Raw genomic sequence first — 24,052 nt, forward strand, 5'->3', positions numbered from 1 at the left:
ATATTACAAATATAAATTTCTTTTCGGAATATCTATATTTTCATATTAATTTCAGGAAAATTAAAAGCCTATACACTGCAAATACACTTTATCATTAACTAATCTACAATTTCTGAAATAAATACCGCAGTTGAGAGAAATGCATTTCATTCAGGGTTTGCAATCGCAGTAATAAGTTGAGAGTAAGTACTTACAGTGGTAGCCTGGTTCTAATCATCTTCTCACAATAATTACTTCTTTATCGAAATGAATTTACACATCAGGACTGATTTCACTAATTATATTATTTACACTAGTCACACAGTTTACATCTCACGCACTGTTTTTACACATCTTGCATGTGATAAGCACGGAAACACGGAGCTGCACAGAGAGCGACGTCGCAGTCACTGCACCTGTAGATTGTTTCACGTCTCTCTCTTTTCGTCAGACACACCACGCACCTCTTCACACCGTGCTGCCTTCTTCCCGATGGTGGATTCACATCAGGAAAATGCCTACCGCTGAATCTTTCTGTGGGAGCAGCGGGGAGTGGTCTAACTGAAAGGACAGGCATTGCTTCAGCGGGGATTGAACCTGTGTACTTTTCGAGGATTTTATCGATGTGGTGAATTCTGAACTGCATAATTTTCCTCCATGTTGCCGGAAAATGATGAATGAATTGAATACCACGAGGTCCAGAAGATGCCGGAAAATTTTCTGGTAATATTTCTTCATTCGCTTCCTTGGTGTGGAGTACGTAATGACGTACTGATCGGAAAGGTCAACTCCCCCCATAGAATCATTGTAGTCTATGCAAACTACAGGTTTCTCTTTGGTTTCGTCCTTTCCTCTGATAGGGACAGTTCGCATTTCAGCATCGTGGATACTACTGAGCATGCAAACATCTCTCTTGTCCTTCCATTTTAGAACCATGAGTTTCTTTCGATAAGCAGCCGTTACCTCTCCCTTCAGCTTTTTTCTCATAAGTTCCTTAGGGAGATTTTTCCGGTTGGTTCTTACTGTACCCACTGCGTCAGTATCGAGGTCATTTAGCAGGTCGTATAATTCAGGGCTGCTATAGTAGTTGTCCATTCCTATCAGGTATCCTTGTTTCAGTAGATTATCTGCCAGAGTACACACAATTCTCGTCGGCTTGGAAGACTGTGATAGATCGATGCCATGGACTTCACTCTTGAGTTCTGTTGATTTTCCCGTGTACCACAACATATTCCACACGTAACCCGTTTTCGCTTCGCAAATTTTGTAAGATTCCATTCCGAACCGGGACCTTTTCTTTGGAATGTATACCTTCCAACCAAGGCGACCTTTCCATAGAAGAAGGCTTTCGTCTATGGATAGCTGGTCATCCGGGATGTAAGCCTGTTGAAACATTTTCACAAAGTGATCGAAGACTGGCTTTACCTTGTATCGTTTAGGAGGCATCTGCCCATCGCAGGCCTCATTGTCAGAAAAATGGAGAAATTTCAAGAGAAGGAAAAACCTCTTTTCCGTCATGGTCTCGTAAAATATGGGCGTGGCCAGTAACTTGTTACGAGAAAAATAATGCCCCATTGTAGGTTTGTGGATAATCCCTTGAAGAAGCAAAAGTCCGAATAAACGTTTTATTTCATCCTTATTTGTAGGTATCCAGTCTTTTTCCCTACTCCTCCGTTTCATTTTGTGAACCACGAATTTTCTGCTGCGCATAAATATTAGTTTGCTCAGCAATATACTTACAGATAGTATCGTCCGCAAACAGTTCGTAAATATCCTCTGGAGTCTTTACATCCATAAACTGTCCTTTTACTCCAGGAATGAACTTTGTTGGAAATCTACTCCTTTTCTGTCCATCTTCTACCCACGTAATAGGCCCTGACATATCACTGCAGTTTGAATCTGCCTGTATCTCTCCATCGTCACTGTCGTCACCCGAGGTGTTACTTTCGAACCCGCGACCATTCGCTGTGATAGCACCAGAATGCTGTCCTGTACCACATGTGCCTCCTTCTCCAGAGAACGAATTATCTTCACTATCTGAAGGAAGTCACTGAAGTCATCGTCCTCGTCGCTAAACTCCAACATTTCATGTACAAGTGAACGCAAGCTGTCATCACGTAATTCTTCAACTCGATGTCGTTTAGAAGACATAATTATGACTGAAAAGTACTTTTATGAAACAATAGAAGTGCAACGCATCTATAAGTTCAAATTCACTCCTCCCCGAAATTACAGTACTCCTTTTCACACTGATATACTATACAGTTCCCAGTCTCATAAAACACTAAAGTATTCGAGTAAGCACATCGCAAGGACGCAGCTGATTAGTCTAGTTCCCATGCGAGGCGAACACATAGCGCGCTTTTGCACGGAAGCGAATTATGTTGAATGATATACATCTCTCTCTGATCTGTTTCTGTTAAGCGGAAGTACTTACTAAAAATACCACTTGATGACAGGGGTATGCAGATAACGAGGACTGAATTTCATAACTCTGGCTAAGCTGAGAGTCGAGGAAAAAAATAAAATAGCAGCGTACGACTGAAGTCGCTCTCCCCACCTGGCTGGTTATTTCCTCGAGCGACTTAAGTCGCGCTCCCCAGTATACGGGTTAATTCCTATAGTGCTCCACGGTAAATCAAATCTAGGGTCTTAAATGTATCATGCACGAATTCCTATATTGAATAAAGAAATACAGTCACCGACCATGAAGAAATATCAGTACTAATCCTATCAATAACTACTACCATCCCTTTGAGAACAACGAAATCCTACCCTACATTTCTAAAGAATTTGCATGCATTAAATATTTACATTTTTACAGGAGATAGACTTTCAAATATTTTTACAGTACTCATCTGTCTGGATCGCCCCATAGCTCACCCAAGAAGGCACATCTAGTCGCTTAGTCGCACATCATGACCGCATTAACAACCTGAAGTCCTGTGTTCGGCTGCCATTGGGTTGATGGCATGATGTTTTGACCTCTCGTACAATGTAGGACGTTCTCGATGTTCGACGGCGTCTTGACTGGATACAGGCCTTCCGTTCAATCCTCTTCTTCCTCCTCGGGGAATGATGTTAATGGCGCACAACACAATGAGGGAATTTGACTTAATTATAATTGCGATAAATAGCAACATATTATAATTTCTACGATCAGAGAGACTCATAGGCTCGAGCCCTCCAATCAAGCATCAGTATTGTCTTGTAACCCGCTGCTTTCCCTATTGGCTGTCTATTCCACTGTCGGCAGTTTAGGCACTAATTATACACGTTCGCATTTTCACTGTTATTAGAAATCTGAAGCTATCCTCACGAACGTGGTTTAACTTTACCTGATTCAGCACTAGTTTTTGCGGGAGTACCGATTAACTGCTACACTTGGGATCTCTTAGCCGATATCGCCCTGAGTTTATACATCGTCACTGAGCCGCACTATCTCCTACAACTGATAATTCATCATTACACAATTATTTGAGCTCCCGTGTTATACCTTCGGCAGTTAATACGCTCGCGAACTTACTTACACGATTGCACAGCCTACTAGTGTTCGACTTTACGTTCTCTTTACTCACATATTTGTTCACTTAAGCATTCCACATATCATATGACCGTCATAGTTAGGATTAAATGCCATACTCTGTTAATATCGATAAACTTTCACTCCTCTGTTACATAATCATATCACTGATAGAACTTCAGCTATGTAAACTCTATTTAAACAATTACTGACTGGTCACACTTTGTAGTACTGAAACAAAAAATACTAAAGAGTCACTCACATCAGGTACCACCTCACCGTGCAACTGGTAGAATCAAACAAGATGCTTGCCTCAGTTTGCACCCCCTTTTTATAATGAAAACATGTCAGACGAGAGAGAGAGAGGGTAAGACTCCTCCTACTTGCAGAAATCGCTCCGTGAGCACATAGTTCCCAGGATCGGTCAATGCATCAAATTAAAGCTTGATTACCCGAGTTTCCACTGATCAATTATTGTTTTGATCACTTCATGCATTTTGCTATAATCTTGAAAGCATTCTTTGATATCCCAGTGAGGGAGGGACTTGTGATTTGGTGGTTCTGTGGCTTCGTTCTCACTGACAGCTTTCTCCAGGTGGTGAACACCTGTTAGGATGTCTGTGAACTGCGTAGATTATCCCATTAGAATCATGTAAAGGACTTCTTGGTGTTAAATTTTACTATAAAATTCGCCGCTTCTAATGAACCTTGAGTCATGGAAATCTGCCTTGTATTATGTAAGCTACGTTCATTTTATCCCTGAAAACAGCTGATGACAGGGCATTGGTAGTGGTGTTTCTGCGGGAAAAGGAGCGAAAAAGTGATATTTACCAGGGTTGGGCACAGTGTCTATGACCTACTTAACGGCTTGAGTATTTCTTTCTCTGTCGCACCTGACTGAAAGCGCTTCTGCCCGGAGGCGAAAATATGACTCGTTACAGCAATTACGTGCAAAGAGAGTTTGGTGCGTGGGGCTGGCAGCTCGCCATTCGTATCCCCTGGAGGGTAAACGTGCACTAACGTGGGTGTTAATTAACGTAGGAGAACGTGGAAAACTGCATAATTAATCTAAAGGATACCGTAGTACATTCTTGGTGACATGAAGAACTGTCACAATAGGTTGGATATAATACTTTCTTACATTTCTTCAGGACATCTTGGTTCCACAAAATACCCCTTACACTCTGGTAGAAGCTGTTTGCTTGTTGTTCTCTTTTCCCAATTTCCTCGGTTATCTTTCCACCTTCTGTGATCACACTTCCCAAATACTTGAAACTTTTAACCACTTCCAGAATTTTACCATTCAGTTTTATCTTTCCTATTCCTTCCTTCCCCTTGTCATCACTATTGTTTTACTTTTTTCTGTGCTTACTTTCATCCCAAATTTTTCTATCTCTTGATTCAATACATCTACTTGTTTTTGCATTTCTGTTTCATCCTCACCCCATATCACTATATCATATGCAAACAACATGGCTTTTGTTGTCTGTCTTCCCAATCTCTGTTTAATGTTCTTATGAATTTCATCCATGACTATGACGACTAGTATGGGGGATAGTACACTTACATGTTGGAGACCAGTTTCAACTTTAAACCATTTTGTTTTTCCTATACTAGTCTTCACACTACTAACACAATTTTTGTACATAGCTTTTATCATTTGCACTTCCACTCTGTTAACTTGTTTTTTTCTTAATGTGTCCCATACCAACTGTCTGGGCACACTGTCATAAGCTTATCTTATTAAAATATTCAGATATAAAATCGTATAGACCTAAGGCAATGTTATAACATTCTGAGGTAGCTGTAGAAGCCAGTTTTCTCTCTAGAATAAATACTTTTAATTCTATCTTACTTTGTGATTTGGTTGGAAGGAACCTTGAAAATGTTCCTCTGTTATGATTATCCACTAGAAAGCAAATCAGATTTTATGTTTCATTCCTAAGTATAAAGAGTTTTGGTGAAGCAGATTTTCAAACCCTGGAATACCTATCTTGTTCTACATAGAAGAGGGAGAGCATAATCTTTTCTAGTGTATAAGCTTTTCATATATATTTTAAAACTAGTTTTAACAATATTTTCCATAAACACAAAATATATGTAATTTAAATGACTATGCTCAAGAGAAAAATGCAATTTTCTGAAGCAATGATATGAATATTTTCATATTTCACAAATTGTTGAAATTCAAGTATCGTATTTGCTCACATATAACTCGCCACTGTATATATCTCACACCCTATTTTTAACATTTGAAACTGCAGGAAAAATCCCCGCACATAACTCACACTAATTTCTGATGTTCTCATAAAGACATACGGTACATACACAAAATGAAGTTTTGGTATTCCGTCGACGTGCCTACATTAAATATGGAGCTGTACCAATTGCTGTTACAGTACTTTGTACGTAACTGTACAAGAAGAAGCTGCATTTCTTTCTACCTGCAGAATGGTTGAGACTAGTTTTTGTAACAAAAATACCTAACTCGCAAACCCCTGCCCCAAGGCTGCATTCCTAGCCAGTCAGTCACACTCAGCCATCCCTCTCACTCTTCAGTCTTTGTTAATATGCTTATCGCTACCTGTCTAGCAGAGCTGATCATGTCAACTGGGAGTGTTTCCCTGTCCAGGCAGTCAAGTGATCATGGTATTAGGTATCGTTCACCTGTTGTACTGTCAACAAGTACCAGTATTATGTCTTCACGTTGTACCAGTTACGACTTGTACATGCCGTATTTTTTAATGATTAATCGTATTCAATCATTACGCAAGACGTTCAGAGCTAACTTGGTTTGTTTACATTCGGAAGAGCGAGCAGGCTAGCCGCCGACAGCTGTGTGTGTGATGTAGCTGCAGGGACATGTTAGATTACCTGCCTGACACCACGTGTAGCCTGCATGGCCTGGTATGTTCTGGATATGAACGTCACGCCTTCGCGAACATTCGATTGAAAAAAATTCAGAACTTCTCTAATAATAATCGCAGTGACTTGAGTGATGTGTTGTTTTGAAGAGGATAGCATAAATGTCTCAAATTGCGAATCTCAAGTAAATCCGTCGAGGGATTCGCGAGATAATCAACCTCAAGAGATTACGTTATATGATGACGTAGGAGCCCCAAACCGGATATAAGGAGAGCTCACTTTACCCAGATCAGACAGTCATAGCTGAGGGTTCAGCCTGACTCTCCACGCTGCAGTGTTCGTCAAAGTGCTGACAGAGGCTATCTTCGAATATTTAAAGTCTTCATGTGGGACTTAAACTCTGACAGGTGTGTTGAACTTGCACATTTTGCGTGTTTTGGAACTCTGATTATGACAAGTCATGTATTGGACTTAGGTGACAACAGTAAAGTATAACTTATATTCTGTGCGCATGTAGAAACTTCTTGATATAACTTACTTTCGTTCTTGTGGAACTGAGTTCATTACCACGTTGCCTGTGTGAAACTTAATCTCCGAACCATAATTAATTTCAATGTGACACTACTACGTTATACTATTAACTGTGACATTTTTTTTTTCAAATCTTAGTCAGCATAATTTCCTTAACAGACACGAGTATTTATGAAAGTGTTCAAACTTTCCCATGAATGTTACTGCAAATGATTACCATGATAAAAGTATAATCGTGTACTGCGACACAAGTGTTTCACTGCGAACTCAAACTGTGTTTTTTAAATCCAATTCAAATACAACTGTGTATTATTTCTTCTGAACAGTGTGTAAATTATCTGTGTGTGACTGACAGCAGTGTCTTAGACAAACTCTCGAATAGTCGCTAATGTCAAGCGCGCCTAACAACAAACTGTACTTTTCGTTACAACCTTGTTTCTTCATCAAAGTGTTTAGTGTTGTTTCATGACTGACAGCAGTGTCTTTGATAAACTCTAGAGCAGTAATACATTTCTTTCAATGTCAAGTGCTACTTTATTTAGTGGAAAATCACCACGAACTGTGCCGAGCGCATGAACAATTTTCAGTTTCATTATTTCTATTCATGAACTGTGTTTTATTTTCTTCCAGTCTCAATGCTACTCACATCTACATCTTTAGCGAACTTTAAAATTCTATCTACAAGATTACGAGTGAATTCAACGGCATATCCCAACCATATTAAATGAAACAGTGCTGTTAAACTAAAGTGTCAGGGGACTGTGTAATTCTGGACACTCGTATAAGTTATGTGACGAGTGATTACCCCGCAACATTGTCGGAGATCATCGGAGATCGTCCAGAATGTTGAAAGTTTGAGACTCAAACCCATATCAAACCAAACTGGATGTTCCGGCCTTATCTCAACGAAAAATTGGCAACTTCCAGAACAAGTTCCAGCCCCGTTCAGCCTGGTGAACTGGGAGCACGGGTCATCAAAAGTAGATGTTGAAGACAGCGACTATCAACAGTAAGGTGATGTGCACTCTGAAATGCATTTTCTGAATAAAAACTATTATTCAATCTATTTAAAATGTTTCTTGTAGATACGACCCTGCCTCCTGTACCAAGCCCTACCTAGAAACTACCCAGAATTGCCCTGAGACCTACTTCGTGCTAACTTTAAAGTTAATTCATAAAGTCAGGTTATTTTACTGGTACATCGTTTCACTGATGTTTCTCAGTTAAGTTTTCTTCTGTCGGTCGATCTTTAAGTTATGGAGAAACATGGGAGAAATACGGCTGGGTTTAAACTCGAAGTGATAAAATATGCTGAAGAACATAGTAACAGAGGTACCAGTCAAGAATTCAGTGTGACTTAGTTTAATGTTCGCTACTGGTGCAAACAGAAAGCTGCGCCAGAAACCACCAACCGAACACGTAAGACATTCAGAGGGCCGAAAACTGATAAGTTTCCTGAGCTGGAAGATGAGCCTCTTCATTACATTACAGAGTTGCAAAATGATAGCTTTAGTATCTCATACGAGATGCTATATTTCAAAGCGTGCGAACTAGCGATTAAAGGAGGAATCAGCTGTTCAGATCTGAAAGTGAGCCGGGGTTGGAAATGTAGATTCGTGACTTGAAAGGGATTGTGTTTGCGAAGGCAAACATCTCTCTGCCAGAGAACGCCAAGTGATTTCAGCATCAAAATCATAGATTTTCATTGCCATGTGGTAGCAATGCGGAAGAAAAACAATTACCTCTTATCTCAAATTGGCAATGAAGATCAAATCCCGATAAACTTCGACATGCCATGCAACACCACCATCAACAAGAAGGGAGAATCTAGCATGCTTGTACGTATAACTGGAGTGAAAAACAGTGTTGCACTGTCATGCTAACAATAATCGCTTGGCACCGTAAATTATTTTCAAAAGAAAAACAGTGCCTAAAGCAAAATTTCCCAAAGGAATTCATGTACAGGTTCGAGAGAAAGGATGGATGAATACAGTTCTTGTCCAGCACTGGGTCCATATGGTGTGGGGAGCATGGCAGGGGCAATGCTTTGACGCCCAGCAATGCTAGTGTGGGACAGTTTCTGCGGACATTTGTTGGAAGACATGAAGAAGCATCTTAGGAAATGAAAACTGGTCTTGTAATTCCTGGTGGACTCACACATTGTCTACAGCCCTTAGATGTTTCTGATAGCAAGCCCTTCAAGGACAACATACATAAACTGTACGCCGAATGGATGGCAGGAAGAGAGCATGAGCTAATGCCTGCAGGCAAAATAGAGTCCATGAGTTGAACTCATGTGTGATTGGGTTAGGTGGGCATGAGTTATGGTGTTGACAGACATTACTGTAGAGAGTTTCTTGAAGACGGGCATCGCATATGCGTTGGTTGGAAGTCAGGATGATGCAGTATGGGATGTTGACAAGAATGATACACACGAGAACAGCTCGGAGACTGAAGACAGTGAAAATGAATAGGGTAAGTATGCCAGTTGTCTTGTTTCAATAGCCTAATTCAAATTTTATGATTTTTTTTCTTTTCAGGAATACGATCTTTTGAATACAAATCCCCACATATTTCACTCACTGAAAATATTCACACTTATTTTTTGTCAAAAAAGTGAGAGTTATATGCAAGAAAATATGGTATTACAGACCTTATGTTAGGACACTTAACCCTCTTAGTGCCACACCTCTTTAGAATGGGTATGCTAAGAATGCCAACCGCTTTACGACCAAATTGCAAGGCTGAACAAGATGAACCATAATTCTCCAAATTCTAAATCCAGATAATTGATTATTGTCCTAAACTGCTCAGAAAGTTTGACTGCATTGATATTGATAGCAAATAATACCAACTAAGGTCACGTTTGGGGAAGAAAAATCTTTTTCTTGGAAATTAGCATGGAGCATATTCTATTCTTCAAGTTCAGACCTACAAAATTTACCTGAAATACTTAGGTACTCACCTAAGAATGATGTGTCAGAATGTCTTATGATGTATACTTGCTCGCAGTCAGATTTTAAAAAACCCGGGATATTCTGCCTAGTATTTATTGAAATTTTTAACACTATCTATAAGAAAATCATGTACGTACTTACACTTTTTCAGTACTGTATATTTTAAGACTTGTGGACCCACAAGCGTAATGGTTAGAGCCCCCCCGTTTGCACTTTACACACTGTAAATGGAATCTCTTTACTGGTCCACAATCTTTCTTGCTACACACAGCACATTGTTTTAAGTTACGTCCCAGAAGTTTTTCCAGTAGCGCTCCGGGAGAACTTGGATCTGTCAGATGTTGTGCTGGAGCCAAGAGGTTCTTTCGTGACATCCACTCATTTTTTAATTCAAGAATAATGGAAGATCTAAAATTTAACCTTGTAATTTTCTTAGTAGAGGAGTTTTTCTCATAGATAATATATGCATTCAGTACCATTCTCACAAAAATTGAAAAGACAACCTTATTCCAAAACTTGAGTGTCCAGCACTCATCTAGGTAAGTATACAGCATCACATCCGAACCATTAAAACCCCCCTCCACACACACCATAAACTCGTTGTACGGGAGTATAATTGTTGGTTTCATTATCTCCTTAAAAGGTCTGTCCTTTCTTGGTTTGGTGGTATTCTTTTCAGCAAAGAAATTCGTAGACAAGAGCAAAACTGGACTTTTTAAAGATTTTTCTCCCGGTAGCCAGCTAGCAGGACCTCATTCTTTCTAAGGTACCTAGTCTCACCAGTAGCAAATTTACCATTCAGTTCTGAATGGATATTCTTCCTGTTTCACTGGAGAGTACCTGTGAAGAATGTGCCTTTAGAAACCAAATGCTAGGCCAGACTAATCGTAGTAAAGAAATAGCCTTTCATTAAGTAGTTGCCTATCGCCGGTAATGTAGTCACAACAAGAAATGCTAGTCCATGTTTCTGTATATTTTCCCTATTGACATTGCTCTTTGATCCGCAGTAGCAGAAGAGGCCCAAACAACAGTACAAAATCAGAAAAAATGATGGGGGCGAGAAGGATCATAGGGCTTAACTACTAGTGTTTATTTCAGGCAGTGCCTGGTGGGGGAGGGGATATTTAATTCCCTGTAAGTAAACTACCCCCTCCAGGAAAATGTAAATTTCAAATTTTTAAAATTTGAATTCTGCTGTTATAACAAGAATGATAATTATTGGAAAGTTGTTCCTTGTAGGCAATTACATTTTTTTCCGTTAGTCATTACACAGTTCAATAAAAATACTGGTAACAAGTAGGCACTTTGAACTATGTGCAATTTCACTGATTCCCTACATGTATTCGATGGAAAAAGTCCATGTGAATTTTGAAAGTTTAGGCACTCATCTCTCTCTCTCTCCCCCTTGAGCATGGCTGGTGAGAGACCTTATGAGTTGCAATGTTGAGCAATAATTTATCTGTAACAGATGCTGGATCATTGCACACATTCTGATCATGGAATCCTATAGCGACAAAGGGAGTAGTACTGTAAACAAAATTTAAAATAATGAACTAAATAAAAGATACAATTTATAAACATGGAGTGTACTAAATATTGTATAGTCCATTATTTTGGTCCTATCTTTGTACCACATCCTCAAGGTACGAAATATGACCCCAGAAGATTTTTTCTGAAAGAAATCCTGCTAACTACCAGTGCACTAATTTGGAAAATCATAAGTGAAAAAAAGAAAAAAAGTGAATGAATGAAGCGTGTAACTGATGCTGAAGAAATAAAATATGCCAGGTGATGAGGCCTATTCCACTCCTCTGGAAAATGATTAATGAATGCAAAATGAAGAGATTGTGGAAAGTGTTGCCGGTATGAGAGATGGCAGGAGAAACCTGAATAAAGTTGTTCCTGCTCCGCTCTGTCCAGCACTAATCTCACATGGAGTGATGAGTGTTTCAATGAAAAGAAAATTATTATAGGATAAGAAAGATAAAACGAAACTCATCTCAAAGACAAATTCTGAGGTTGTATTTCTCCTCACTGTTGTTCTTCATTGAGTAGAATTCGTCTGCCAAGTGATGCCCAGAGGTGACCCATTGATCAGCGATGGTAACTGCATCCCACAATCTCAAAGAGGGTCCATTGAGTTTAACAGTCATCAGAGCCTGCGAAGTGTTTACCAACAAGCGATATCTTTTCGTTGTTTTGACGCTACCGCTGAAACCTCATTCACAAGCGGCGGTTGGCAAAGGCACTGAACAAATTTTCTGTATTAATCCTTTTAAATGAACCAAATCATTTAGGGTTCTTTTTTTTTCTATTTGCTTTACGTCGCACCGACACAGATAGGTCTTATGGCGACGATGGGATAGGAATGGCCTAGGAATGGGAAGGAAGTGGCCGTGGCCTTTATTAAGGTGCAGCCCCAGCATTTGCCTGGTGTGAAAATGGGAAACCACAGAAAACCATCTTCAGGGCTGCTGACAGTGGGGTTCGAACCCACTATCTCCCGATTACTGGATACTGGCCGCACTTAAGCGACTGCAGCTATCGAGCTCGGTCATTTAGGGTTTTAGAGCCTATCTTATACTCCCTCCATTGCGATACCACAGTATCACCATCCAAACCAAACAACTCAGCTGTTTTATATACACCAGAATTGCCATACAAACCACTCATATCACTACTTGTGGTTTTTTTTTTTTTTTTAACACTGAAAAGCACTTCAGTACTTTACTAGAAGGAAAACTTTCTATTTCATCTACTAAACCCTGAATTATTTGTCCTCTTACTCTGTCAAACTCCCTCTTTTCATCCTCCTCAGAATCGCATTTGCAATATGTTAAATACTTTTCCTTGGAAAGAGTCAAATAAACATCGTCTTTCATGCACATTTCATTAAGGGTTCTGCATTGTAGAATTAAGCTTGTTTTCGATTTCACCACAAGAAACTGATTCCTTTTGCATTGTTGTACTTAGGAGGGATATGAGGATAAAGTTGGAATTCAAGAGGACAAATTGGGGCAAATATTTGTTTATAGGAAGGGGAGTTAGGAATTGGAATAACTTACCAAGGGAGATGTTCAATAAATTTACAAATCTTTGCAATCATTTAAGAAAAGGCTAGGAAAACAACAGATAGGGAATCTGCCACCTGGGCGACTGCCCTAAATGCAGATCCATAGTGACTGATTGATTGGATAGTACACACAATACATCTAACAGAAAACCCAACAATAGAATATTTTTTCTCTGCGGCAACTTTCTGTACAACCCTGCAAATTTACAACGATCTTTACTCAACACTTCACGGTTTTCAGATTAATGGATTAGGTACTCCATGATGCAAGGGAAGTCTTTGAAAACTGCCAATAACAGTCCTTCTCACTTGAAATCCAACAAACTTGGAAGAGTTTTATGACTTTCAAGAACTCTAAAACACCTCTGACTGCCATAATATGTCTCAGTTCAGCAGCTGCAGAAGGTCTACTGAAAAGTTTATAAAGTTCGTCTAGTACGCATTCAAAATTATGAACAGCATTCACAACACTAAAATCTTGTTCTGAAACAAGGTCCATTCTATGAGCCATACAATGCATGCTGATCAAGTGCGGAGATATGTTCCTCCTGATTCTAGCAGCAACACCTTCATTTCGGCCAGTAAATACTGCAGCTCCATCCTAACCAAACCCCACAAGTTTATCTTTGAGCATTTCTACATCTATACCATCTTCTGAAACAGCTTGGACAATTTTCTCTTCCAGCGACTTAGCATCCGCATTTTGAACAGGTACTAGAATATAGAAACAGCAGTAAGCATCATACTGTTCTTCAACGTACGTAATGTACAAAATAAAATGTTTTTCAGAAAACCTATCCATAGACTCGTCCATAGAAATTGAAAAACAGTCAAGTCACTTTGAAAAAATTCACTAATTTTAAACGTAATTGTTCTGCAATAAAATTTGTCATTCCGCCTGCAGTCTTCTCTGTATTAAGATGTGTCCCTATGTCTAAGGCATTTGAGACCTGTAGATTTATAAGCTCTGGATGTCTACGCTATTTGCGATCTGTAGATTTATAAGCTCCGGATGATCACGGAAACACTCTTTTCGCTGCTACATAAACCGACCTTAACACTGTAACAGTTGTAACTAGCTTTTCCTTTCGACTTTTCATGAACAAATCACGAGCATTTGCTGCACATGCTTCTAGAACCTGTTTCTTACACATTCATCCTGCTGCACACAGTGAGAATGAATTATGCTATTTTCATGTTTCTAAACAGCATCCAGATTCTTCTTTTTATTTTTCCTCATTACACCGTCTTTTACCCGAGGTAAATCATTAGATGAAGTTCCTACCATTTTACACACGTGTTGCGAATGTTAACACACACACTACTCATCGTTACTTGACAGTCTTTCTCAATGGTAGCAAACAGCAACCAGATTCAATTTTTCTGCCAAGACGTCGAAAACTTCTTGCTTGCCACCAGCATTGATGATCCTGGATTATCTTCATTGCTGCATTCGACATTGTGCTCGCTGTGTAAAGGATATTCCGCAGTCACCTTATATAGCACTTCATCACATTTAGGATTTTTATTGGATTTTTCCTGCACATCATCTTCATATGTCACTGACTGAACATGCGTCGTGACTGGTAGTGACTGTATATTATCATTACCAGTTTTAAAGACATTAATAATTAAACTATTCCTACTTTTTACCGCATGTTTCATTTCTAGATTCTCGACCTCGACTGTTCGTTACCATGTACAAGCTTGCAGATTGGTGCCAATGGCGGATTTGGCTGCGGTAACATCAGACAGGTTTATCTAAAATCCAGATGGGAGGGCTGTTCTATGGAGTAAGAGAGAAGTCGATGCAGCAAAGGAGAAAGAAAGAAAATTGGCTGAGATGTTTATGAGAGACTGTCCCTTTCCTAAGGAAGGCCAAGCGAGGTGTGGTTTGTCCTGATTTATTGCTTTGTTAATGGAACCTTCCTCTACCAGGGCTAAATACTAACTGAACAAATTTGACCATTTGAACACTCCTGAAGTGAATATTATCCTATTGGCTACCTATCGGAAACACACCCTCTCCAAGAAGTACAGGAGTGGTGTAAGCTCGAGCTACTTATTTTTGCCCGGGTTTCAGCTGGACCTGCCAGACTGAAACAGGAACAATAGGCTGCAGGTGTGGAGTTGCCACCGCTACGTTGCTTTATTGCTCAAGGTCTGGCAGTCATTCTATTATTTCTATATTATGTGTATTATTGCCAATGTTTTTATGAAAATATGTAGAGCAAGGATATTCATTTCAGTAATAAATGTGTTATACATATACATTTTCCTCATTACTTTATAATGAAAGATTCCCCGCCGGGCAATTTTAGTGGGGGGGGGGGGGAACTTCTGAGATAAAATTGTCGGTGTGGGAGAAATCCCACCATGCCCCCCGCGATTTTGCACCCTGCCAAACAATAATGATATTGAGTTGCACAGCATCCAGAATTTTATCCCCCATTTGTGATGATTGTTGTTTGGAAGATACTGTAACAACGAGGAATGACATTTTGTTCCAACAAGTGACACGTCTATGCTAAGGTGTTGAAGGGGAGTGTAAAGGTGTCCGAACAAATTGTTGGTGTGATCCACAAGAGGACTGAAGGGAGCACACGGGTCATATTTCTCATGGCCTAGTGGAAACAACGAATCATTATTCACAAGGTGGAAGAATTTCAGTATTAGCTGAAATCTATTCCTTGGGGACATCTTTGAAAACCATGGGATGACTCTGGAATCAGTCTTCCAGTATGAAGATATTGTCGGTCTGCGTGTAATTCCCACCTCTAACTATATAGATAAAACCTTTAATTTTCTTGAGAGTAACAGGCTGCCACTGCTTTATGTGGGAATTCGGCTTCAATTGTTGTGCTGACCTCAAGAATTGAGTACCATATCTATTAGTTTCTGTCACCATTAGCTGCCACAGAGCCTGAGTAAAGAAGAGATAAAAAAAGAAATAGGTTTCGCGTTGCAAGGCGGGACATGCTTTGGATCTGGATTTTCCAAGTAAGCAGGTTCAGGGTGATAATAAGTGTCCCTTCCTATGAAAACCTCCTGAAACACAGATCTCTGGGAAGCATTACTACTATCAACATCATTATCATCATCAACCTCATCATCATTATCCTCATTCTCAGGACCGTCATTTGCTCCATCACCAAGTTCGGAATCCTCCAAGCTCTCAGATATATTCGCAGCACATACATTCGCAGTTCCCGCCATAACCTCACTACTGTCACTGTCCGAGTCATTATTCTCCGAATCACTCCCATTAAAGGGTGAGGTGTTCAAATACTCCACTAACTTGTCATCGTTCGCAAACACATCACTGTCAGCATCATGCCTTGCTGCCATTACTCAGCGACACTTCATAAAACATACACCATGTTCAAACACTGATAAAACCCGAAGAAAACGTAGAGACAATCTGCATGCAATAATGAATAGTGTTTATTAAGGCACTAACAAGAAGAGCACAATCACGCTCCCAGCAATTTTAGTGGGAATTGGGAGGAGCACGATTGCTCTCCTTGGCACTCTAAGAGTTAAATCAATAAATCATCATGATGTAGTATTTTAGTTTTGCTTGGAGAAATATATACTTCATGGTAAATACTGTTCTGGGGCAAAATATTTACCATAATTACCATTTCTACAGGATCATAATTGAACTGGTACATTACTCTCATGTGAAATTAAATAGCATTAGAAACAATACCTCTTCGAGATTTATAAAAAAATGTTTTATCTTCTTTCAAAACAATGATGTAAAATGAATGCTGTAGGACTAGGGTGACAATACATACTGTTTGTTTATTATATCTTGCCTATCCTGTTGATTTTCGATTTTGTCCCATTTTTCAAATGTTCTTCTTAAGCTCGTCTTCTCTCTTCATTCAGTGATTCTATTTTAGATATTCTAGCTATAGAGAAAAGTGATATTAATTTTTTACTTAATTGATAATGCTGAAGGTGGGTGTAACCTCTTAAGTGATTAATTTAATGTTATTGAGTAAAATTAAAAATTATATTAAGACTGTAGAGTTGTTTTCATGGGAACACATTACAAAAAATGGTTCTGAAATACATGTTCTATTTTGATCCTTCAAAAATATGGTCACTCTGATAAGCTGCTAATGGAACCTACTTAGGACCAAACAATTCTGTGCTATATAATGTTTACTCTCCAAATTGGACAGGTTTGAGTTGTAACACACTGTATTCCTTACGAAGAAATATTATTACTCACTCTAGTTCTCTGCCACAGGGTACGAGTTAGTGGGATGAGCTTCTTTACCAAGTTGCGCACTTCCACAATGAATCCACGTTTGGCATTGTAGTAACCTTCACCCATCACAGAGAAGATTTTGTCAATGCTTGCATCCGTAGGCAATGTGCAGTTAAAGACACAAAACTGGCGCTTCAGACGCTCTGGAATGTCATTCCTACCACCACCTGAACAGAGAACATTTCTCTACATATAGTATTATGAAAGTAACTTTTTGAAATGTTAATGATACTGAAGTTGAAAAACATATAATAATCAATGCTGTGTGAAAAACTATTCACAAAAATTTTATGTCATTTATTTATTTATTTATTTATTTATTTATTTATTGATGTCTTTATTTGTGGCAAAGTTAGGGCTCTTGGCCCTCTCTTACATTATTTTAAAGGTTGAACATGTATCTACTTTTTAGTCTCAAGTCTGAAGTGGAACACCCAGGTTTTGCCACCTGTGACAATGAATCCAAAAAGTGTCCTTTTTGTCTGCATAGCGGGGAGACCAAACTATGACGCAAGTATAATAGACTAATATAACTTGGAAACAATATTCTTTAACCCATAAGTAAATAATGCAAATATTTCTTTTTCTTCTTCTTCTTCTTCTTCTTCTTATTATTATTATTATTACTTGTGAGGTATGGCTATGAAGTGTTTACATCCATTTAGTATTAGTATTATTATTATTTATGTAGTTATGTATGGACTATTGTATTATTTGTAAGGTTATGTCATGAAACATCTGCTGTATATATATTAATATGAGTTTATTTAATGTAAGAACACATAATTAATTGTATATAATTTATTATTATCTGTATATTTGATGTATAATCCACTACAATATTGTGCAACACACTGTAATATCCAGAATAACGTATCTTTGGCACTAGATATTTGTTGAAACTTCCTTACATTGTAACTATGCTATTGGACACACTAGAATTTACAAGAAAATATGTTGTGTCATATTTTTCTAGAAGCCTGGCCGGGCAACATATATAAAGAGGCAGTCTTGTGAGTGAGAGTTGATTTGTTGTTTAACAGGAGTTGTTTTGATGAGACTTGTGTGGAAGTCGTATTAGCCATGTGGTTGAAGTCAAGTATGTGAATTAGTTTTGTTGGGTTGGTAGTTGACATGCATTTGCTGCAGTCTCTTCTTATTCTATTGTAGTAGTGTTTTGTTTCATGATGGCAGTTCATTAGTGCATGTGTGTAGAGGATGTAAATAGAATTTGTGTGATCATTTGTAAATAAACTAGTGTATGCAACTGACAGCATTTTGTGTGTATCTTTGTGAATACATCAAATACAGTCATGCGAGTGGCGGCATCCCTCTTCGTGCAAGCTGCAAAAATTATGTAAATATTATAGAAATAAATGATTCTTTGGCTTTATAAAAAATAGGAGACCTTATTTCTGGGATTACCCTCATGACACTAAAAAGACTATACCGATCATTTTGTCTGGTAAGAATGTTTTGTTACTACATAAGTCATAATAGATTTTATTTTAACTAGCATATATTGACTTAATGAACTACAGTGATGAGCATTCCCTCAAAAAATCAAATTTATGTTGTATATACGTAGAGAGTGAAATTCAGCATTGAACAATACCATGACTCATAAACGATTTTTATTAGATGACAAATTATTTCATTATTTATCTTCCATGAGTCTGAAGAGTCTGAAGGTGAAGAATTGAATGTAATGAAATGACTGACATAGATGATATTGATTATTCCCCTTCTGCATCCAATCTAAATGAATCACCTGAGTCAGATCATGGCGAAAGTGATGAGAGAAAGAGATACTTCAAGCGGGAAATTATTGTTACTTGGTGTGGACTCAGCCACTCAAGCTTCAGATAGAAAACATATATTCTTATCAGTTAAATGAGAAATTCAAGATGGTGGCTGTTTAAAATGCCATCATTTGATATACTAGTGGCCTCTTTAGACATGAAACCACAAAACCCTAAAAAACTGAATGAAAATACCACTGGCTGGAATGAACGATACAGTCCTCCTTACAATTCGAGTTGAGAAAGGAAAGGGTTCCACCTCTTCAATACGCTTTTTATTAATAATGTAAATGCTTAAAATATTATGGTAGCCTACTAGTTTCAACCTTCATTGAGCTCATCTTCAGCCATGAAAACCTCAAAATTGACTAGTTGAAGACATGAATACATACAATAAATGAATGTTAAAAATTGAGTTCTGTGTAAAAACCTGAAGATTAAAATTCACAATCTTGATTACGATACATCATCTAGTTGAGAAGTTATGTCAAATTTCCATTCTAAAAACATAAAATAAAGTTTTCATAACCTTGGCTTATGGCTGAAAATAGTGAGCACAGAATCATACAATTGAAGAGTTACATAATAACAACATGACTTGTGGTATTTGACTATTTTGTATTTGATTAAAGTGAAACAACATGATTAAATATCCACGGGTGACATCTTGATATAGTTCACTGGAGTATATGAGATGTTCTGGAGCTGTTTTCAACGTATATCAAGTTAAGAAAAGTGTCTGAAAGTGATGAACGGGGAACGAAAACAGTCCTTCTTGGTATACATATAATATCTATCGTTGAGATGTACTGTGTAGATGTAGATTATTGTTTTAATTTATGGTTTTATGGCCAAAATACTATACATGATAGTTATTTTGGTTTATGGCATGTGAAACACAACCAACTGCAAAATAATCTACATGTTTTGTGAAGACATTCACTCATCAATAAGCTATGACTGTTCTAATATTGCCAAAAAGTTTTGAACAGGATTCCAGATCTCATACCAGAAAACTCACTATATGGGAGGATCTTTTTGGTACCTAGATCAACAACCAATGAAAAACCAATGTGGCAAAATATCCTGAATGTCTAAATTCAAATACCTGGGAGAAGTTATCCAATATTCAGGACTGAATTGTGAAGCAAACGAAGAAAGGATCTCTAAACTACAAAGAGCATACAGACTCACTTGGAACTGATATAATAAAAAATCCACACCCCAAAATGCAAAATTAAGGCATTATAACTCTGTAATAAAGCCTGAAGAACTATATGCACCTGAAACACTGATCACTGGGAGCAGATCACTGATTAAAGCTGTAGAAAAGGAAGCAAGAAAAATCTTAGGAAAAATTTTTGGACCAGCCTGCACAGGCAGAATCTGGATGATAAGAAAATCTCATGACCTGTACCAACACTCAGAGAAAATCTCACACACATTTAGGAAAAGATGTTTGAAATTTTACAGACATATTCTCAGAATGAGTAATCAGAGATTGACTAAAAAAATTCTGAACCTTGCCCTATCTATGAAAGTAAAAAACACTGGCTGCTCTAAGTTGGAAAAGATCTTCAGGAAATAGGCATCATGGATGACATTGCATTAGACAGATCTAAGTTCAGAAAACTGCAACAATCACCACTTTACACACCATACTACCACCAAGAAAACCTGATCAGAAGATTGCAAGAAAAGCCACAGCGAGAAGATGAAGAGATTTTGGGAGAAGAAAAAGGCAACAACATCTGCTGAATAAGTTCAATCGCGTTTCTTAGTCGGGCACAACGAAGCAAGAAATAATACTAATACAATATTTCTCGCTAAAAGGAAAAAATATCCCTGGTGAAATGATGAGTATGAAGCTACTCTAAAGAAACATTCTGAGGCATGGAATATATGGAACTCTACCAAAGAGGATTTTGATGGGTTCAGAACTCAAAGGAAATTAATGGCCAAATTTTTCAGAAATGCTAAACAAAAATTTGAAAGTGACCAATTAAGGGATATTAAAGAAAACTTCAAGAAGAACAAGACAAGAAACTTCTATAGGACCTTCAAATCAAAACTTAGAAAGTATTCTCCACTATCTGCTTCAAGAACGATTCTGGTAAATTGATTCTGAACAACAAACAAAATTGTGAACATCTGGCCAAATACTTTAAATATTATTGAACTGTGAACCTCCAAAGAAAGAGATGTCCTTCCAAGAACCCCAATCCAAACTTTTTGACTCAGCCCCACCAGACAAAGAGGTAATAAAAGAAATCATTAAGAACCTCAAAAACAACAAACCATGCAGTAAAGATTCAATCATGGCGGAACTTCTAAAATATTCAGGGGACAAAGTAGTAGTAGTAGTAGTAATAATAATAATAATAATAATAATAATAATAATAATAATAATAATAATAATAATAATAATAATAATAATAATGTGGCCTCAGCAACCATATGCAGGCATTTTAATCTAATGCCATTCAGACTACCTGCATGCCAATTTTGATGTTTTTATTTACTTTACCAGATGGTAGAGGAAACTGGATTTCTGTTGGGCGATCTACGGTTCAGTTTTAATTTTGTTTGGTAAACACCAAATCTGTCACCAGAGATATTTTACATGCCAACATCATATGACGTGGAGGGCTGAATGGACGTTTTTCTACCCTCCAAAAATCTGACTATCTGTGTTGACTTTGAACCAGCAATTTTGGGATCTGGAGGCCCAACACTCTACTACCAATCCACAAGGGGAGCTAGGTCTTTATGAAAGAAGATTTCATGCAGTTTCATTTCACTGAAGCAAATCCTAAAAATTATCATGTCCCTACTAGGGCAACATTCACACACAGTCATCGATGTGTACTGAAGAGCTCAGCTCTGCGACAAATGTAAAGTACCTGGTTGTCCCATGGCCCCCACGAACAGCACATCAGTAACAGTGATAAACTCTCCTGGCTTCTCTAGACTGTAGAACCCCTTCATGTCCATCGTCTGGCGTACAATCTCGTTTGTGATTTGATCACCCCACTCGTTGATCTCAGGCAGATTGATGTCATCAATGAAGATCAACATCTTCTTACCACCAGCTGGACCAAATGTATTACCCATTCGCTTCTCCACGTAACTCTCTATGGTTTTCTATAATCAAAAGATGTATTTTGAGATGTACGTTCAACAAACAGTATTACAAGAAATCATGACATAATCTTTTTAAGTTCATAATAATTAGGAATTTAATATGAATGACAAACCTAGATATATATAGATTATTTACAGTGCATTCTAATATGGACTGGAACAAGTTTGTTACTTAAAAGACCTGTCTTAGACTGATCTTTGGTTCTGACAATATGGAAGTGACTGAAGTGTGAGTGATGCATATAACCCCATTCCTTGCCTAGCCAATTCCTATGGTAAGTGGAGCCTAAGTATGCTTATAGCATTGATTAGTATGTATATTTCAGTGGACTTCGCAGATTGTATGTAATAACATATTCCGGCTCAGTTAGGATAGCAACAGAAAACCACCTCACTCCTCATTAAGTGCAGCTCTTATGTCTGAGCCTTCTATGAAACCTGATGGTGTAACTGTTGAGTATCTAATCAGCCTTCTAGCTGAGGATTCAACTTAAATTTATTCAAACTTTTAATGTAACTTGCAGTTGCATTAACAATGCTTGTTTTATTATTTCATAATTTATAGTGAATTAAAACAAGAACTTTTTACTAACTCTTTCATTTCATAGCAAAGCAAAGCCATCTCCATATAGACCATGAAGGCCCTTGGAGGAACAGAAGGTAAAAGCTTCCGCTATACTTAATCTTAGCACTGAGTCTGATAACAGTGGTATGCCTGGTTGCCTTTGCCTGCAGGAATTAACTTGGCAATCATTTTTGGTTTAGACAAAGTGAACTCAGGGCCATGTTGCTTCAGAAGTAGAAATTTAGTTTCTTAAATTTTCGACTTCCTGGTGGGAATTGAACCCACATCCTTCGGGAGAATCAAGCACGCCTTTACTGCCTCGGCCAGGCAGCTCCTAATCTCATTTCATAATACAAGGTCTCATTCCTATATTATTGACAAATGGATATTATATGTATGAAATGGAAATAAAACATAAACATTAATTATTAAATAGAAAATCACACAAAATGCAAGAGTATAAACTTATTTGCTACAAAGTTTTGTCTTCAGGAACTAATGCAAAGGTGATTTTTTTTTTTTAAATGCCTTAATTTCCATAATAGCTTCCAAATTCGGCTCATCACATTAGTGTTGTCACCATCATGAGTTCGATCTTCACACTTTGTGTGTACTAGTTGATACCAGCCTTCCAGGAACCAGGAAATGACATATGGTATGAGTTAAGAAACATGCAGGGGAGGCCCAATTTATTCATGGTTCTCATTTGTAGAGAAACTTTTGTTGGAGTGACAATCAGGTTCATCTAGGAAAAGCCACTCTCACAGGCAGCAGCAGAAATGAGAATGCTCCTGATAGTGTTTATTAACTGCAATAGTGCAGCAGGCATTTTCTTCACTGCCAGGGATTCAAGAAAACCTCTAATGACTTGCCATTCTGGGATTCTTAGCCTCTTACACAAACTCTCCAGTCCATTCTCACTGAAAGTAAAATTCCTTTCAGCACCATCTTATAACATTCATATTACCACCCCTAAGTTTATGAAATTTAATCACTATCAATTACAGTGGATGTATGTATATTTTATAAAGTGACATTGTTATTAGATTAAATAGTGTAGTGTTAGAACTGATTTAAATACTGTAGTTGACTGGGACCAGACGGCATACGATTTGTGTATTATGTTTGTAAACAGTTAGGAATTATGCAAGTTGTTGTATTTTGGGATTAAGGAAGTATGAGCGCTTGCGTTATTCTATAACTGAGATGGAAAATTTGTTGTCTGCAAGGAGAGAGATGCACTGGACACTTGGATTACACTAGCTAGCTCTGCAAATCTAGGATGTGGCCGAGCTTACAGGTATAAAAGGAGGGACATCCAATAAGGAAGT

The 24,052-nt window shown here is 38.0% G+C and overlaps 1 protein-coding gene across 1 annotated transcript in view; it reads right to left on the reverse strand.

The window, feature by feature from the left end:
* The window catches only part of Dhc1 (Dynein heavy chain 1), a 443,578-nt gene that overhangs the window by 223,119 nt on the left and 196,407 nt on the right, over positions 1 to 24,052 (reverse strand). Inside the window, exons 33-34 of the mRNA XM_068227758.1 lie at positions 21,916 to 22,156; positions 17,172 to 17,377 (exon numbers count right to left, since the gene is read on the reverse strand). Coding sequence (XP_068083859.1) covers positions 17,172 to 17,377; positions 21,916 to 22,156 — 447 coding nt within the window. The remainder of the gene's footprint in view (positions 1 to 17,171; positions 17,378 to 21,915; positions 22,157 to 24,052) is intronic.

This window comes from Anabrus simplex, chromosome 5 (genome assembly GCF_040414725.1).
Source record: "Anabrus simplex isolate iqAnaSimp1 chromosome 5, ASM4041472v1, whole genome shotgun sequence".
Classification (NCBI taxonomy): domain Eukaryota; kingdom Metazoa; phylum Arthropoda; class Insecta; order Orthoptera; family Tettigoniidae; genus Anabrus; species Anabrus simplex.